This window comes from Rhinichthys klamathensis, unplaced genomic scaffold (genome assembly GCF_029890125.1).
Source record: "Rhinichthys klamathensis goyatoka isolate OS25496 unplaced genomic scaffold, OSU_Roscu_1.1 h1tg000092l_1, whole genome shotgun sequence".
NCBI classification, from domain to species: domain Eukaryota; kingdom Metazoa; phylum Chordata; class Actinopteri; order Cypriniformes; family Leuciscidae; genus Rhinichthys; species Rhinichthys klamathensis.
In genome coordinates this window covers 2,859,403-2,876,814 of record NW_026606631.1, presented here as the reverse complement: position 1 = coordinate 2,876,814, position 17,412 = coordinate 2,859,403, and the positions used below count along the sequence as shown (strand labels likewise).

Sequence of the window (17,412 nt, the reverse complement as noted above, 5' to 3'; positions counted from 1 at the left end):
GGCACGGACGAAGGAGTCCTACTTTACACAGGAATACCAAGGTACACTGGGAAGCATATCTCAGGGGAGATATGCCGCAGCATGCCTACCCGTAGGGAGGACTTAAGAATACACATATGGCCCGAGGGGGCTTCATATGGAGGAACACTGGAGTGACCAGCCCGTAGGGTGGCATCTACTTTCAACTCCAGGAGTGGCAAGGTGGCTTGCCGAGGGAAAGACACATGCTCAAGGAGGCTTACAGTGGAAATACACATGTGGGGGTTGCTCGGAGGAGGAACCATGCACACGGAGGCACCTAGCCGACGCACAGGCAATAGACACTGGCGCCAGCGTCAACAGTGCTGGAGGAACTCAGGGCTTCAGAGAGGAAGGCTACCTGAGGAAATAACGCACGTATCCAGTCCGTGGAGTGGAGTGGCGAGCAAGCGAAGACACCTAACGGTTCCCGTGTTAGCTTGAAAAAGACAGTACACGGGAGGAGACTGGCTCCACTCGGAGATTGTAAAATCTGGCGAATGTGTTAGGTGTCGCCCAGCCTGCAGCTCTGCAGATGTCTGTCAGCGAGGCGCCACGCGCTAAAGCCCAAGAGGACGCCACACTCCGGGTGGAGTGGGCGGTCACACCAAGGGGGCATGGTCGACCTTGCTGCTGGTATGCCAAAGCAATGGCGTCCACTATCCAGTGAGACAACCTTTGTTTGGAGAGAGCCTTTCCCTTCAGCTTCCCACCATAACAGACAAAGAGCTGGTCTGAGGTCCTGAAACACTGCGTCCTGTCTACGTAAGCACGGAGTGCGCGTACTGGACAGAGCAGTGCCAAGGCTGGGTCTGCCTCCTCCCGGGGCAGCGCTTGCAGGTTCACCACCTGGTCCCGGAAGGGAGTGGTGGGAACCTAGGGCACATATCCAGGCCGGGGTCTCAGGATCACGTGAGAGTGACCGGGCCCGAACTCCAGGCACGCTTCGTCAACGGAGAATGCGTGCAGGTCCCCTACCCTCTTGATGGAGGCCAACGCAACCAGGAGCGCTGTCTTCATTGACAGGATCTTAAGCTCAGCTGATTGCAGAGGCTCAAAGGGAGCCCTCTGCAGGGCACTTAAGACCACTGAGAGGTCCCAAGAGGGAACGAGAGGAGGGCGAGGAGGATTCAGTCTCCTCGCTCCTCTCAGGAACCTGATGATCAGGTCGTGTTTTCCAAGAGACTTACCTTCAACTGCTTCGTGATATGCGGCGATAGCGGCCACATACACCTTCAGGGTGGAGGGAGACAGCCTTCGCTCCAACCCATCTTGCAGGAAGGAAAGCACAACACTGATCGAGCATCTCCTGGGGTCTTCTCGGCGAGAAGAGCACCAGTTAGCGAAGAGGTTCCACTTCAACGCATAGACATGTCTCGTGGACGATGCTCTAGCGGAAGTGATGGTAGCCGCCACCGCTGGTGGCAGGGTACTCAAACCTGCCTCGTCCCGTCCAGGAGCCACACGTGGAGTCTACAAAGATTGGGACGAGGGTGCCATAGGGTGCCCCGTCTCTGAGAAAGGAGGTCCTTCCTCAGAGGAATTGGCCAAGGAGGTGCTGTCGCGAGGAGTATCAGTTCGGAGAACCAGGTCTTGGTGGGCCAGTATGGGGCGACCAATATGACCTGCTCCTCGTCCTCCTTGATCTTGCACAGAGTCCGTGCGAGAAAGCTCACTGGGGGAAACGCATATTTGCGTAGGCCCTGCGGCCAGCTGTGCGCCAGTGCATCCGTGCCGAGCGTGCCCTCGGACAGGGAGTAATACAGGGCGCAATGGGATGAGTCATGGGAGGCAAACCGATATCTTTGTGCGTCCCCGAACTGGTCCCATATCAGCTGGCCGACTGGGGATGGAGTCGCCATTCGCCAGAGGTTGGCCGGAGCCGTGACAGCTCGTCGGCTGCAAGGTTCCGCTCTCCTGGAATGTAAATAGCACGAAGGGACCTCAGGTGCTTCTGACTCCACAAGAGGAGGTGGCGTGCGAGTTGCGACATACGGCGAGAGCGTAGACCACCCTGATGGTTGATGTACGCTACTGTCGCGGTATTGTCCGAACGGAAAAGTACGTGTTGACCCTGGAGCAGCGCATGGAAGCGGTGCAGGGCAAGGCGTACTGCCAGCAACTCGAGGCAATTGACATGCATGAGGCGCTGGGGTCCTGTCAAGGAGCCCGCGGCTGCATGTCCATTGCACATGGCGCCCCAGCCCGTGGCAGAGGCATCTGTGGAGACAACAACATGCCTGGAAACTCGTTCTAGGGGAACTCCAGCCCGTAGAAAGCTGAGGTTCCGCCACGGGGTGAAGGACTGACGGCAGGTCGGAGTTATTGGAACTCTGAGCGTACCGCGATGCCATGCCCACCTCGGGACCCGATCGCGAAGCCACAGCTGAAGCGGTCTCATATGAAGCAATCCGAGTGGCGTTGCCGCGGCTGCGGATGCCATATGCCCCAGGAGCCTCTGAAAAAGTTTAAGTGGGACCGCACTCTTGCCCTCGAACTGTCGAAGACAAGTCAGCAGTGAGTGTGCGCGCTCGCTCGTAAGCTGCGCGGACATGGCGACCGAGTCTATCTCCATACCGAGAAAAGAGATCCTCTGCACGGGGCAAAGTTTGCTCTTCTCCCAGTTGACCCGAAGGCCCAGATGGGCTAGGTGCCGGAGCACTAGGTCTCTGTGTTCGCAAACCTGGACTCGAGAGTGAGCTAATATTAGCCAGTCGTCGAGGTAATTCAGGATGCGAACCCCGTGTTCGCGCAGGGGAACAAGGGCTGCCTCGACGACCTTCGTAAAGACGCGAGGAGACAGAGCCAACCCGAATGGGAGAACTGCGTACTGGTATGCCTGCCCCTCGAAAGCAAACCGAAGAAACGGTCTGTGTCGAGGTAAAATGAAGACATGAAAGTAGGCGTCCTTCAGGTCTATCGCTGCAAACCAATCCTGTGGCCGCACGCATTCGAAAATGCGTTTGGTCGTGAGCATCCTGAACGGCAGCCTGAGAAGGGAGCGGCTCAAGACGCGCAGATCCAGGATTGGCCGTAACCCACCGGTCTTCTTGGGGACAATGAAGTACGGGCTGTAAAACCCTGACCTCATTTCGGCTGGAGGGACAGTCTCGATTGCACCCTTCGCCAGCAGGGTGGCAACCTCCGCTCTCATGATCGGGGCATTGCCAGCGACCAAAGTAACGGACTCCCCTGAAGCAGGGAGGAGACCGTGCGAATTGGATCGCATAGCCGAGCCTGATAGTTCGGGCGACCCAGCGGGACAGGTAGGGAAGCTCTAACCAAGCTCCCAAGAACTGAACCAGCGGAAACATCCGAACGACAGACGTCCCCCCGGAGGGGCAGCGAAGCGGAGTAACCGGCCCAGGCGTGGGTGGCATAGCGGCCCGGTGCTGACAGAGGAGACCAGGGAAGGACCAGCGTTCCACGGGGGTCTGCTCTGCCAGGGGTCTGGCGACAGAGGGGGACGAGAGTGGTGTGGTCCGGAGACGGCACACACTGTCATCCGCGCCCTCAGAGACAGAGGGGGACGAGAGCGGCAAGGCCCGGGAGCGTCGCGCACTGTCGTCTGGCCCTCTGAGGGCTCAGAGATGGGATGCAGCTCTTTGGTTTAGAAAGATTCTCCCCCAGCCCTCCACCGGGGGAAGGAGTGGCCCTGCAACCACTCCCTGAAGAACTGCAACCCACATCTGAGCTGCACGTAACGGGAGCGCCGCAAGCCTGGCCTTGGCGGGGCTGCGGGACCGGTACGGGCAGGGGCGCCTTCCTGCGACCACCTGCGCGGCCCGGTGCTGCTGGGGGCCGGGCGGGAGGGGGCGGAAGTCGCAGGAGGGCGCATTCGGCAGCAAGCGGACTGAGGCGTCTAAGCCGGCAGCTGGAGGCAGCAAAGCCGCGGGGTCAGAAAAAATAGCCACAGTCCACTTCTGGGCGGCCGAGAACTTTTGGGCAGAGTCCTCGACCGCGCCGCCGAAGAGGCCAGCCTGGGATATGGGGGAGTTGAGGAAACGAAATCACTCAGCCTCGCGCACATCAACCAGGTTAGCCAGAGGTGTCTGACCACCTATGTGGACATCACCTGACTCAGGGAGCGTGCGGTCACCTACGTCGCTCGGAGAACAAGGTCGGTGACGGCAGGCAGCTCAAGGATGAGCCCTGAATCAGCCCTACCCTCGTGCATGTCATTGAACACCCAGGAGGATGGCAATAACACGCAGTGAGGTGGCAGCCTGCCCCGCAGCTCTATAGGTCCCCGCCACTGGAGTAGACAAGAACCTACAGGCATTGGAGGGGTGCTTAAGAGTCGCCACGCCAGGTGGAGGCGCTGTGGGGACACATAAGTGTTGCCACAGAACACTCCACAGGGGGAACCCCAGTGCACCCTAGGCCGCGGCCTCTACAAGGGCAGAGAAGGCGGAAGAGGCCACTGAGCAGTCGCGAAAAGTCAAGGAGACTTCCACGATCTCATGATCTCTTCATGCACGTCCGGGTAGAAAGGATTTGGGTTCGCCACCCCCAAAAACCAATCACCCGGGAAGCATAGCTGTGCACTCTGGATCAAACTCGTTATGCTAGCACATCCGAGGACGGCAGCACAGACGAGCCATCATCTCTAGAGGACTCCAGCTCACCTTGTGATGCGGTGATACATGATTTCATCAGCCGGGGTACCGAATGAGACCGCGGGCCCGCGGGCGGGCCGGCGAACTCACCTGGGACCACGCAGGTTGCAATGTGAAAGACGGGGTGTGGACCGAGGAATTTTTCGTCGGTTTAGTTCCAAACCTGCCGTCTTAGGTCACCCTGGCCACCAGCCGAAGTATTATCTCACGTGGAGAAAAATAGATCGGGGTGTGGATGAGGGGACTCTCACTCATTGAGCTCATCGAGTCTCGACCGTTACATTGCGATGGTCACGTTCCCAGTGAGAGAACGTGACACACCCACGAGCGCTGTCTGAGCGCGATCAAAGCCCAAACACTCAAAACAGCGCTCGCGCCCATCAGCTGAATCTATCAGAATACCACACTCAGAAAAACACGGGCAGATCGTCTTTAGAAAGACGCGTCTTTAAAAAGACGTGCCGCGTGCAGCTCTTTAGTGAGAGGAAAAACTCCGCGGATGTTGAAGCGACCAGGGAGAACACACAGACTGGCAGACCACTGCTCAGCTCGCAGGCAATGTGAAACTCGCTGGATACCGCCGTCACACCAACACCGGAGAGTTCGCTCGTCTCGAAGAGATTTTGTCACTGAGAAAACTCAGGATTTGGCTTGTGGAGTGAAGAGATGCTCTTGGCTCCGAAGCGAAAACATGATCTGCTGTTGCAGGTGTCTCTCCTTAAATACTCACGCGGTGAGGCGGAGATACATTATGCAAATTCCGCAGACCCATGGCATTTCATTGCCATAGGCTCGTTTTTTAATACTCGAAGGTGATAGGCTTTCTGGCGAAACCCCCATTCTCCGTCATCCGACGTAACTCGGAGTGACTACGAAAGGGAACTATATTGTTGGAAACACGTTCAGAAAAAGTTATTTCAGCTGATGAACAATCAAAACATTGACAGCCAATTAAAATCCAACAGACTTTAAAGAGCTCGAGGATTTAAAGCAGCAGACGTAAAAACTGCAGCATGCGTTTTTGCAGTGCAATGGCCAATGATAATCAGAAGGTTATTGACCGTTGGTGTGGACAACAATATAGTTATTGTCATTGGCTGAGAGGCGTGGGGGAGCGTCACCTGAGCGCCACCCCGTTCTTGAGTCCCTTGGAGGAGCTCCGAAGGGATTAAAGGAGGAGTGAAGACAGTGCAAGACGAGAGAGGACCAGGCCTGGACATTATGTAGTTTTGTTGTAGTTTATGCAGCAGTTGTCCTAGAGGGGCTGCCGCTTTACTTAATTTTTTTTGAATAAGTCCATAAATGCCTCCGGCTCGTCCTGTGGACCCATTTTAATAAGAGGCACGTAGGGGGGTGGGGGGAGGGGTGCTGCGTCCAGGCCAAGCAAGTTCTGGAAGACCCGCCGGTCCTCCTGCACTTGGACCAGCAGATGGAAGCGATCCTCCTAGCTCATGCCTGAGGTCCATAAGCTGCTGATGTTGTGTCTGGTGGAGCCAGTGAGCAATTTGACCAGTTCGGCAAGTGGCGTCTGTTGTGAGGACTGCATGACGGCGTGCCAGCTTCTTCGTCTCAAGCGAAATGAAAGTAATGACAACTGCCGCATAAACTAAAACAAAACAACAACATAGTCCACATGATGAATCAAATGATCTTTATAGTTATCGTTCTTAGTTTGAACAGCCAAGTTTCCATACTAGGACTTTTTTTTTTTGCAGAAAAAGGTTTAGTGTATCAAAATATTTCCATGATGGAAATGCTCATTTTTTTTCCCCACTGAATGACATTTAGAGCCCTATTTTAATCACCTAAGCGCATGGTCTAAAGGGGACGGCGCAAGTGTACTTAGGGCGTGTCCAAATCCACTTTTGCTAGTTTAACGACGGGAAAAATGGTCGGGCTATTCTCTTAATGAGTAATAGGGCTGTCACTTTACGTTCGAAAATCGATTGCACATTCGATCGGACCAACCAACACAAGTTTCGAAAAAGAAAATAGGGAATCGATTGTAACGGCCTTTTTTTTTTTTTACAAAAAAATGTGTTTTAGGTGGACAGATCAATACTACGGTGGCCAAGAAAGCTCAACGCGCTGCAACTGAAGAAAACGCATGCAAATAAAAGAAAACGCATGCAAATAAAAGAAAACGCATGCAAATAAAAGAAAACGCATGCAAATTTCAGACATCACGGTTCGGTACGATTTCGGTACAATGGAGGGAAAAGCAAAACAAAAATGCAGAAGGCATTGTATTTTTTAAATAAGTTTTTTTAATAAAGGCATAGAACCAGTTTATTTGTTGTGCACTGACAATAGTTTTATATAATTCGTTTATTAATTAAATTAATAAAAAGACAAAAAGACCTTGCGATATGTTTGGTAATTGTACCTGAATTAATTTAAAATTAATTTGCTATATTTCAGATAAATATATTTGTTTTCCTTAATTTTAATTAACATTATTAATTAACAATGTAACATTATTCTCATCTGAATTATAAATAATTGATTTCTGTATAAAATAATATTACCATTAAAAACGCATTCGATTTTCTTTTTTAATCAATGTAGAATGTGTAAGATTAATGCTCCGAGGACAAGAAATGAAAACCAATGCGATATGATGAATGTCTAAAAGATGGGACCCACAGACTGTTTTGAAATGGAGTTGGATAAATATGTTTTGCTTTTAAAACAGTGTATGTGTGTGAGAGAGAGAGAGAGAGAGAGAGAGAGAGAGAGAGAGAGAGAGAGAGAGAGAGAGAGAGAGAGAGAGAGAGAGAGAGAGAGAGAGAGAGAGAGAGAGAGAGAGAGAGAGAGAGAGAGAGAGAGAGAGAGAGAGAGAGAGAGAGAGAGAGAGAGATTTTGGTTGGGTGACAGTTGTAGTTTACAGTGTGACAAAAGCACAATGTTGTGTTTTATTGCGAGTGTACACAAATATAAGTAAACACTTTGCAGGTTTAATGATCTGTATGAACAAAATGACGGAGTATGTTTTTTATGTTTCCACTGTTCGATCGCGGCCGCGCCTCTCTCTCTCTCTCTCTCTCTCTCTCTCTCTCACACACACACACAAACACACACACTCCAGCATTGCAATCTTGACATCGCAGCCTGTTCATTATGTGGTCACACCAAACGCGAATAGAGCGTTAAATTCGCGTCTATCGCGTCTAGTTCGACGCTAGTCCAAAGCGAATAGGACGCGCGTATAAAGCCAACGTTTGAAGTGAACGCGCGTTCAGAGCTAAGCCGATGGTGCATATTATGTGTCCCTAAAGAACCCGCGTATCTAACGGTAGTTCCGCATTACATTAATTAATTTTCACGCGAGTTTTATTTATTTTTATACCGTGTATTCTCCGTGTAAATTCATGCACCGAACCGTGACGCCCGTACCGTTTCGGTTCGGTACAAATACATGTACCGTTCCACCCCTACCGCAAATTAAGAAAACATCTTCATCAGTTTCACAACACACGTGAGCTCCAAATACTCACAACACCACCCAAATACAGAAACGCGCTGCAAATAACACAGACCACAACGGAAATGTTTCCAGGGGAACCGAATAAGTGACGAACCCGGCTGGGACGTGCTGGTGCTTATTTTGCTAAACATACAGAGATTACATTTTTATAACATACAACTTGTATACAATATACAAAATGTATTAACAATATGTTCAATGTCATCAGAATACAAATGAGAAAAGAACAATGAGCTGAAAACTAAAATAAATAAATAAAAAAGATAGAGAAGAAGGACATGAAGGAAAGATATTTATCTTTCATCAGTTACACTGTACAAATTGTTTCATGTTATGTTTAAATTTTCATAAAGAAAAGTTTCATAAGAAATGTTAGGTAATGTAGGGTCCAAAGTTTTAAAGTTGAGACACACAGATATATACACGCATATTTTAAAAGCTTTTTTGTAAAGTAAAAATAAAAATGTATTTGCAACCGTTATGTTAACAGCATTATATTTCTGTGGTAAGATCAGCTCTTCAGCTGATGGACGCCGTGCTGCGTTGTCATGGGAACATCCCAGGTCAAAATAATGAGGAAATTACTTGTCTTTCGTTGCTCCTTCATCGAGTGCGTTCCACACGGCTGCCTAACAGCACACTAGAGCCCTGCTCCCTCCACAGTCCCACTTTAAGGGCTCTGCAATCTGCCCTTCGAAGGGAGTATGGCATAGGGAAGCTCACGAGCAATAAGCACGTCCCAGCCGGGTTCGTCACTTGTTTGGTTCCCCTGGAAACATTTCCGTTGTGGTCTGTGTTATTTGCAGCGCGTTTCTGTATTTGGTTGTGCTGTGAACTTTTGCAGCGCGTTTCTGTATTTGGAGCACACGTGTGTTGTGAAACTGATGATGATTTTTTTTTTTTTTGCAGGTGTTTTTTCTATTTGCATGCGTTTTTTTTCTATTTGCACGCGTTTTTTTCTATTTGCATGTGTTTGCTTCAGTTGCAGCGCGTTGAGCTCTCTAGGCCACCGTACAATACAGTCCACATAGAACATGTAGGATGTTGGAAAATAATGTCTTTTCTTTTAACCAAATGCATTTTAATATTAGCTATTACTTCAATGCAAGTGAACAAGCGCGCCGTTATTTGTTTCTAAGTGACGTGTGTGTTCAAGTAAGCCAGAAATGCGCAGATTCTGTGCTATACGCTGTATTTAATATATCATGAGGACTCACGAGTTGCGTATTTGCGCTAAATCCGCGCAGATTTGGCTTACACGAACTTTCCCACCAAAGTGAGTAAACATAGAAACACGCCAAATTGGCTTGTGATTTGACAGCGTTAACCGCCAAAGTTCATTTTTACCCTTATTTGGCGGGTTGGAGGGTGTTAATTTCAATCCCTGAATGTTGCACTCCTGTTTGTCATTGTGTTTGACTTGTGCGCGTCTCAAGTGCACTCTTTACATTCGTCCTAATGCCTGTTAGTTGTCCGTGGATTTGCCTATATTTGGCGAAAATGGAAACGTCTTTAGACATTTACAATCGATTCAATGAACACTTGTGTCTCAAAAATCGAACAGGATTTATTCACAAAAGTGACAGCCCTAATGAGTAATGGGTGTGTTTTGGGCGTAACGTGCAATAAACCAATCAGAGTCTCATCTCCCATTCCCTCTAAAAGCCAGTTGCGCTCGCGCCATGGCGGATTCGCTATTTACATGGCGGAATTAGCAAGCGGAAAGACTGAACGCTTCTCCAGAGATGAAACGGATCTGCTCGTGCGCGAGGTTAAAGTGCAAACATACCATCTATTGGGACAAGCCGGACTCCACCATATCTTTATGTACACAATATTAATCTTTTACATTGTAATCCTTTTATTTTTAATATTTGGCATGTTTGTGTGCTGCTGCGTATCCCTGTGTGTGTAATAAGCAGAGTGTACGCCCGTTATGGACCCGCCTATAGGCTCATATTACTAATGCGCCCTTTAAATAACAAAAAGAATATTGCGCCATTGACTTAAGACCAAGTTTCAGTTGGTCAATGGCGCAGTCTTGCCTTAAAATAACAATGCGCCTGAACACACCTCGTTTTCAGACCCATCTTTTACGCCCATGGGCGCACAAATGGGCACAAATGCATTTGCTATTTAAACAACGTGACTCAGGACGTGAAAATAATATCTGCGTTGGTCTGAAATTAGCATTAAACACTTGTCGCACCTGGCACTTCATTGTGTATGATAGGGCCCCAAGTGTCATAATATAATTATCAATAAGGTTTATTTCCTTCCCCCGTGTCTTTCCTTGTTTAACACTGTGTTGGGATGTGGCAGAAATAATAAAAGATGGGAATTGAAAAGCTCTGATCGATGACCAAACTGGTCACCCTAATTTCCTTCTCAGGCCTGGTTGAAGTGATTGCTGTGTTCACTGGATGGAATCCCATTTGTGGATGAGAGCTCTTTGAATTGGAGCACACACTGTGTGCAGAGAATACAATGTAATGAGTAATTCCTTTCATATACAGCTTGAAATTGCTTTAATGGTGCTGTGGATGTTTTGGGGATTGGTAATTCCCGGAGTCGCTATTATATAAAGAAATTTTTTTGATAAGGGCCTGTTTAGTGCAGTTCTGTTTTGTACACTTATATAACTCTATTATCCTCAATCTATAGGTTATTTAAAAGTTTCTTATCGTGCTACCAGCTCTTGTTAACTTTTCAAAGAAGATCTGAACTCATGTGGCTGTTCAGTTCCAGGCTTGTGTAAGACAGAGCAAGAAATTGGACTGCCGCTGGTATTGATTCCCAATTTTGAGAGCCAAAATTTTTATTGGGATCAGTGGACCCTCAAAGAATCAATTTTGGGTGTGATGATTTATGGGAGTCATCATGAGAAATCACATTTCCTTGATATTTTGACAATGTTTAATGTACTATGAAAACGAGCTCTTTCAGAATTCAAAACTTCCTAGCCAGGCAAGAAAAAATTTCATTTTTTGAAAATAAGATCCAAAAAGGGGCCTAAATTAATAGTAATAATAATAATAAACAATCTTAAGAAAATTCTTTAAAAAGGGTTCTAGGAGATCTCTTATGATCATTATTATTATTTGTTAATTAGTTTTTATTTTTACATTTTTATTTTATTTTAAGTTTTATGTATTTCTATTTAGCTTTATTTTTTATTTTAGTTTGTCATTTTAGGACTATTTTATTTAAGTTTTTCATCAAGTATTTAGATTTTATTTTATTTTAGCTTTATTTCAATCAACAAAACAATTTTAATTGATTATAGTTTTATTTAACACACAACCATACACAAACATATATACAACTGTATATATATATATATATATATATATATATATATATATATATATATATATATATATATATATATATGTGTGTGTGTGTGTGTGTGTTGTAATGCTTAATTTTATTTTAAAGTCTTACCTTTTGGGATTTTAAGTGTGAGGCTATCCTTGCGTCGAGTGATTATTTACAGGATTTAAATAATTCTTACATTTTAATAACATTCTTAGAAACTCTTTTGGGGAATGCAAAGTATAAAAGTTAGTTAAAATATAAAAGAGTAGTTTTAAAGAATTACATTCTTAAGATTGTTTCTGTTACATTTTAAGCAGTTCAAGACCTTGGTTAATCCGACCTCTGAACTTTAAGTTTATACAGATGCATCACATGACCATAAATATCAAACACTGATGCAACTGGCCAATCACACGCAAGCTGCACTTTTCACCAATGTGATCCCAGTGAAACAATCCCTGATCACCTCAAAAAGGTCTCGAATCAAAGGTCACTGAAAGAAAAAGGCCAAAATATGTTACTGTATCCCACAATGCCTCAAATGTCATCAGATCAAGGGTAACAAGGCAATTTCAGAAATACATCAACATTAGAGCGCCAGAAATACGTCACACACCTGACCTTGGGTCAAACAGAGGCTGCGATGTACCCATCCACCACCATATCAAGCCCTCTTCACAAATTAGTCACCTGTTCTTCAGCCTGTGCTGTCCCACAGGCTATTAGTGATTACAATGTTGATTTGGGGCTTGTGTTTTGATGTTCGCACACCCTTTTATGAAACACATCCTGGGTCAAGCACATCATAGATGGGCGTTTGTTCAAGTGCCAGTCCTCCCTGGCAACAACCAAGCAATTGAGTCCAAATCAAAGGGCCTTCTTAAGATAACAATGGGATTAGACAGACAATGTGGAACCACTTAAAGTGTTTTAGATTAAAATATGAAATATAAATAAGTAGGATAGGTGCCTCAATAGGATAGTCAGTGAAATGAAAGGGGTCGGTCAGTGAAAGGTTGCCCATTTGAGCTGCCTGAATCAAATTACCCCCTTTGACCCCAAACAAGTACTCTTTAAATTAGTTAAACCTGAATAATGACATCTATTGTTATGGCACAGACATTTGAAAGTAACTCTAGTGCCCCTTGAGTACCGAGGCTTGTTAATGAATCCACAATGCATTGTCCAAGCATTTTTCTACATGCACAATGACAAAAAAGATGAATTGTCCACGTGCGATATTTGAGAACGCTATGAGAATCATCTCCGATATTCAGATGGTTTACATGCTATGTTTGCCCAGTATGGCTATGCTAGCTGAGGGTTAAGCTTATGTTTTCTAAAAATAGACTACAAAGCCGTATGGCACAAAATATCTTGTTGAACAGACGTCAACTCTTCGAGTCTTGAAAAGCCAATGTTTATACACACAGTAAAATGACTGCGTTGACTGGGTGTTGTCTAATCGTTGTCTAAAGGAAATGGTTTTTACGTGTGAATGTTCATGCTGGGTTCGACATCTTTTGGCTGATGATCAGAGAGTATCAGGCGCTGTGACAAGAAAAGCTCTCTTTTATCTGAATCGTTTATCACACAAATGTACACATAAATGACTCTCAAAGCTTCTGATCTCAGCATGTCATGTCCTAAACATCAGAAATATGACGTTGCGGTAAGTAATAGATAAGCTAAATAGTCTTTGATCCCTGACAGTTGTTGCCTGTAAACATTTACTGTTTTTATTTTTATTTTTAGTAAACTATTTTGCTTTGTATTAAAGAGATCACAGACAGATTACTCTACACACTAATAATGATGTTTTTTAACAGCTACAGAACACACGAATGCAGAATTGTCTGTATTGTTTAAGTTTGTTTCTTACAAACAAGGCCACGAGAGTATCAACATCTCTTTTATCTCGATCATTTATCAAACAACTGTTATCTGCACAAATAATGACTTTAAAACAGCTATAAATGTCAACATGTCCTATACACAAGTCTGCGACACAATGTAGTGAAGTTAGCTGTCATTACTTTTATTTTAGAAGTAGTAAATCAACAAGCACATTTCTTTTTAATTAAATTTTTTCTAGATTTCTTTTCGTAAACACGATTAAATTTTAATATAGTGTTTCATATTTAATACGATATTGAAATATTATTATTTTCATAAATAATTCAAGGTTCCATAATTTTCTGTATTAAAGTTTGTAAAATTAATTTAAAAAAAATCTAAATTACTTGGCTTTGTTTTTTTTTTTTTTTTTTTTTTTTTTTTTTGCCTGACATGGTGCTTAGCACGGGTCCTCCCTATACGCAAAGTATGCAAGTTGTGTAAGGCCCCCAAACCATCAGAGGGGCCCCTGGCTCTCAAAGATGATTTAATGACTAGGGCTCTGTGATTAATTGAATTTTAGTTTTGTTTTTGATTTTGATTTCAAACACCATTTTGCATTCAAAGTGGTACGTTGTCATCATTCTTAAGTAACATTCAGACATTCAGTTATGTCTTAAGTGAACATAAACAGTTGGGAAAGTAATTAAAAGCTTGTCAGTATATTAGATCTGTGCATTCAGTCTTAAAGTGACAGCAGAGTTATAAACCAGCTTCTATCTGTCATTTAATGTTAATCAAACAACAAAAGAAAACAAAAGAGAATCATTCACTGCTCTTCAGAATCAATGTATATTTAAAGGTGAACTAAGCTTTGGAGTCATTGTAATGTTTATATTACCGATTTTTTGTTGAATGGTGGTCGTCTCGCACCCCCCTGGTGCCTGTGAGCCGCAAAACCACCCTTGCAACTTTGGGCCGGCGAGCCGCCGGCCTCAGTGTTAGGAAGTATCGTGTGATATCAGGTCTCGCGAGGTAACGAATTGCTTTACGGCAAAAAAACAGATCTGATAAAATGAGCATCAAACATAAATAACCCGGCGCCGTATACATGTGGTGTTGGGCGCGCGCAGCTCTTAAAGGGGCCATACCTTATTTCCACTCGTTACAGCGTCCATCCTACTGAACAGGCACCGGTGTACAGGGGGAGGGGATCCGGCCGTGAGTGCGAGCCATCTCTGCGTGAGTGCTATTCATGACAGTACAAGTACTCCACAGTGACTCTAGGGGTCGCTGTTTGACAAAAACGGAATTCCTACTTAGTGCTGCTTTAATTCATACGGTGAAGACGGTAATTCATTTTTATTGTATTACTGTTTCAACTCGCTGTTGTTTGTTGATAGTGAAACTGCTCTGAAATAAAATAAAAAAAAACGGATGAAGGGGTTGGGGGTCATTTTGGGGGTTTTATGAATGCACTGACAGGGGCCCCCTGGAAGTTTTGCTTAGGGCCTCCAGAAGTCTAGGACTGGCACCGTTTAGCACCTCTACAAATGCTATGTCATGATTTAAAAAATGTCAGTAATTATATATTGGCACACAGTGCGATTACATCTCAGTATGGTGTGTAAATCACTTTCCTGGAACCGCATACGTCATCTGCTTTCAACAGTTTGTACAGGATTGACAGTTTACAATACAACATTAAAACAATGATTTAAAAGATGTAATGAAGGTGAAAATATTTAAAACACGTGACAGTAAGACTTCAGCCTCCCTCTTAAATTGACATGTTGAGTCCTAGATTAACTACAAAGCCAACATGGGGAAACATTAAAGAGTACTCTATATTATGGCTTTAAATGTGCCTTAGTATTTTCTTTCTTTTTCTTTTTTTCCAGTTTTGAAAGGACAGAGCATAAGAGTTACAACTGCAGCTAATGCCTTCAGGAAGCAGAAAAGCTCTTATTTATATTCCTGTTGACTTTTCAAGGACATTTTTTGTTTGTTTGTTTGTTTGTTTGTTTGGCCGCAGAGCGCAGTGGCACTACAGATTTTATTTTGTACGCCATTGTATCTTGCCTTTCAGAATCCTTGCAATATTATAGCGCCATGTTTATCATTCACTGGAATCTCTTAGAAATGTTAAATAGCAATTAAATAATAAGATAAATTATTGAATTTATTATTACTGATAGCTCGGATTCATATTCACAGTCCTTAACTGTTTTTTTTAAGTGATTATTTTTCAGCAGTTTATCCAAATCTATTCACATCACCATCATTGAATGTTAATTTCTCCTCCTCGAGTTATTAATTTTCTATGTATTATTTTGCAGACTGCCCACTCTGGATGGAGATGGAAGTGAAAGGTAGGTTCTGTTTTATTACAAAGCTGCAAAACACAAGCATAACCATTTAGCCCATTCCGCCGAGAGCCTGTTAATTATTGTGTGCACACGATGAGGGTGTGTGAATGCGTCCCGTCATGCTGTGCAGCGCTGATCCTTTTCTCTGTGCTTTGTTGGCTTGGCATAATCCCTCGGCTTTGCTCTTCTGGTCTCTGTATTTCCTCAGTAACCCTCAGCTACTTTATGAGGTCTTTGTAATTTTACGATTCATAATATATCTGCCATTATTGTAGCTGTACATTTATTACTGTAGTTTTTGATGCAAAGCTTGTTTGAAATGGTATGCCGCAAATTATGTGGCATTATTTTGGCTAAAATCTTAGACTTATTCTTCATGGCAATACCAGAATGTATTGCATTGAAAAAAGTGTAGATAGTCCTTATTAAAATAGATATATAGTATTTGTGTGTTATGTAGGTATAGTTTGTGCATATATTCTTGAATATTTGAAAATGATTGTCTGCACGTGCAGCTGAAATTTACGGAGCCCCTAAAGGGACATGGTGTTGGGAAAAAATGATATGGAAGGAAAAAAAAAATGTCAATGCTTTTTCTCGCAAACCTTTTGTGCTGCTAGAGAAACATTGCACTCTCTCTTTAAAAGTTTTGAGAAACTTTTTTTTTTTTTGTGAGTAAATGCAAAACTGATGATGAAAAAATATAAGGTGGGAGGAAGAAATATATTTCAGTGCATTTTGCATGTTTTTTGGGGGGGATTGCAGCACTTTTACAAAACAAAGCAAAAGTTTAGCAAATGAATGCAAAGTTTATTGGAGAATGCAACATTTTTGCGTGCGAACACACATTTTTGCGAGCGAAAGCAATGTTTTGCAAATGAATGCAAAGTTTCTCGGGGAATGCAAATATTTTTCAAGAGGACACATTTTTGTGAGTAGATACAAAGGTCCCTTTCAGTCGGTCACGTTGGAATTACGTCTCCGTTCCCCCATTCAGGGAATGAGAGTTACATACTGTACGTAACCGAGACGTTTTCTTGGGGAATGCAAAACTTTTGAGAGAGAAACTCCAAAAGCATTGAAATTTGTACCTCCATCTTGTATTTTTTCCATATTTCTGTCTCCTTCTATTAATGCTCAGCTCATTCTAATGTTAGCATATTAGCTAATCTAACAAGTCAATAGCTGTGTATCAAAACCTCAAGCTGCCTAAACAGCATTTTTGGAAGGCATGCTGCAGAGACGAGGCTTGTCTCAAATTGTAGGAAATGAATATATGTCAGTCTAGTCAGGCTGCTCACTTGGTTTTGAGACAATTGTTGTTTTGGCCACTTTTTATATGGTAAGCGGAGCAAGGACAGAAAATGATGAGAAAACCAGATTGGGAAATGACACCAGCTGGATTTGTGTGGCTTGTATGTGCACAACATGTTAGCATTTACACTTAACACTAAGCCATGGCTCCAACAGGGACAGCTGCAATTTTAATGGTTCTCTTATCTACTGTAATGGGTGGACTCATTTAGTTTGTCGGTTAAATACATAAACTCTGTAGGGAATAGCTATTAAAAAGCATTTTACTTTAAAGTCGACAGTTGGTGCTGGTGATAAAATGTGCTGGCGTCGCCTTGGTCATCAATAAAACAACACGCGCTGTCACAAGTGTGTGAATGTGGGTGTGTGAGAGTGTGTAGGTGTCTGTCCTTTTCTTGGCATGGCAGCCAAGAATAGACGTCTCTTATTACTGTTGGCAGCAATCACTATG

At 44.3% G+C, this 17,412-nt stretch overlaps 1 protein-coding gene across 1 annotated transcript in view; it reads left to right on the top strand.

Moving 5' to 3' along the window:
• abcc8 (ATP-binding cassette, sub-family C (CFTR/MRP), member 8) overlaps positions 1 to 17,412 on the top strand; it is a 104,946-nt gene that overhangs the window by 41,858 nt on the left and 45,676 nt on the right. The window contains exon 18 of the mRNA XM_056252131.1: positions 15,618 to 15,650. Coding sequence (XP_056108106.1) covers positions 15,618 to 15,650 — 33 coding nt within the window. The remainder of the gene's footprint in view (positions 1 to 15,617; positions 15,651 to 17,412) is intronic.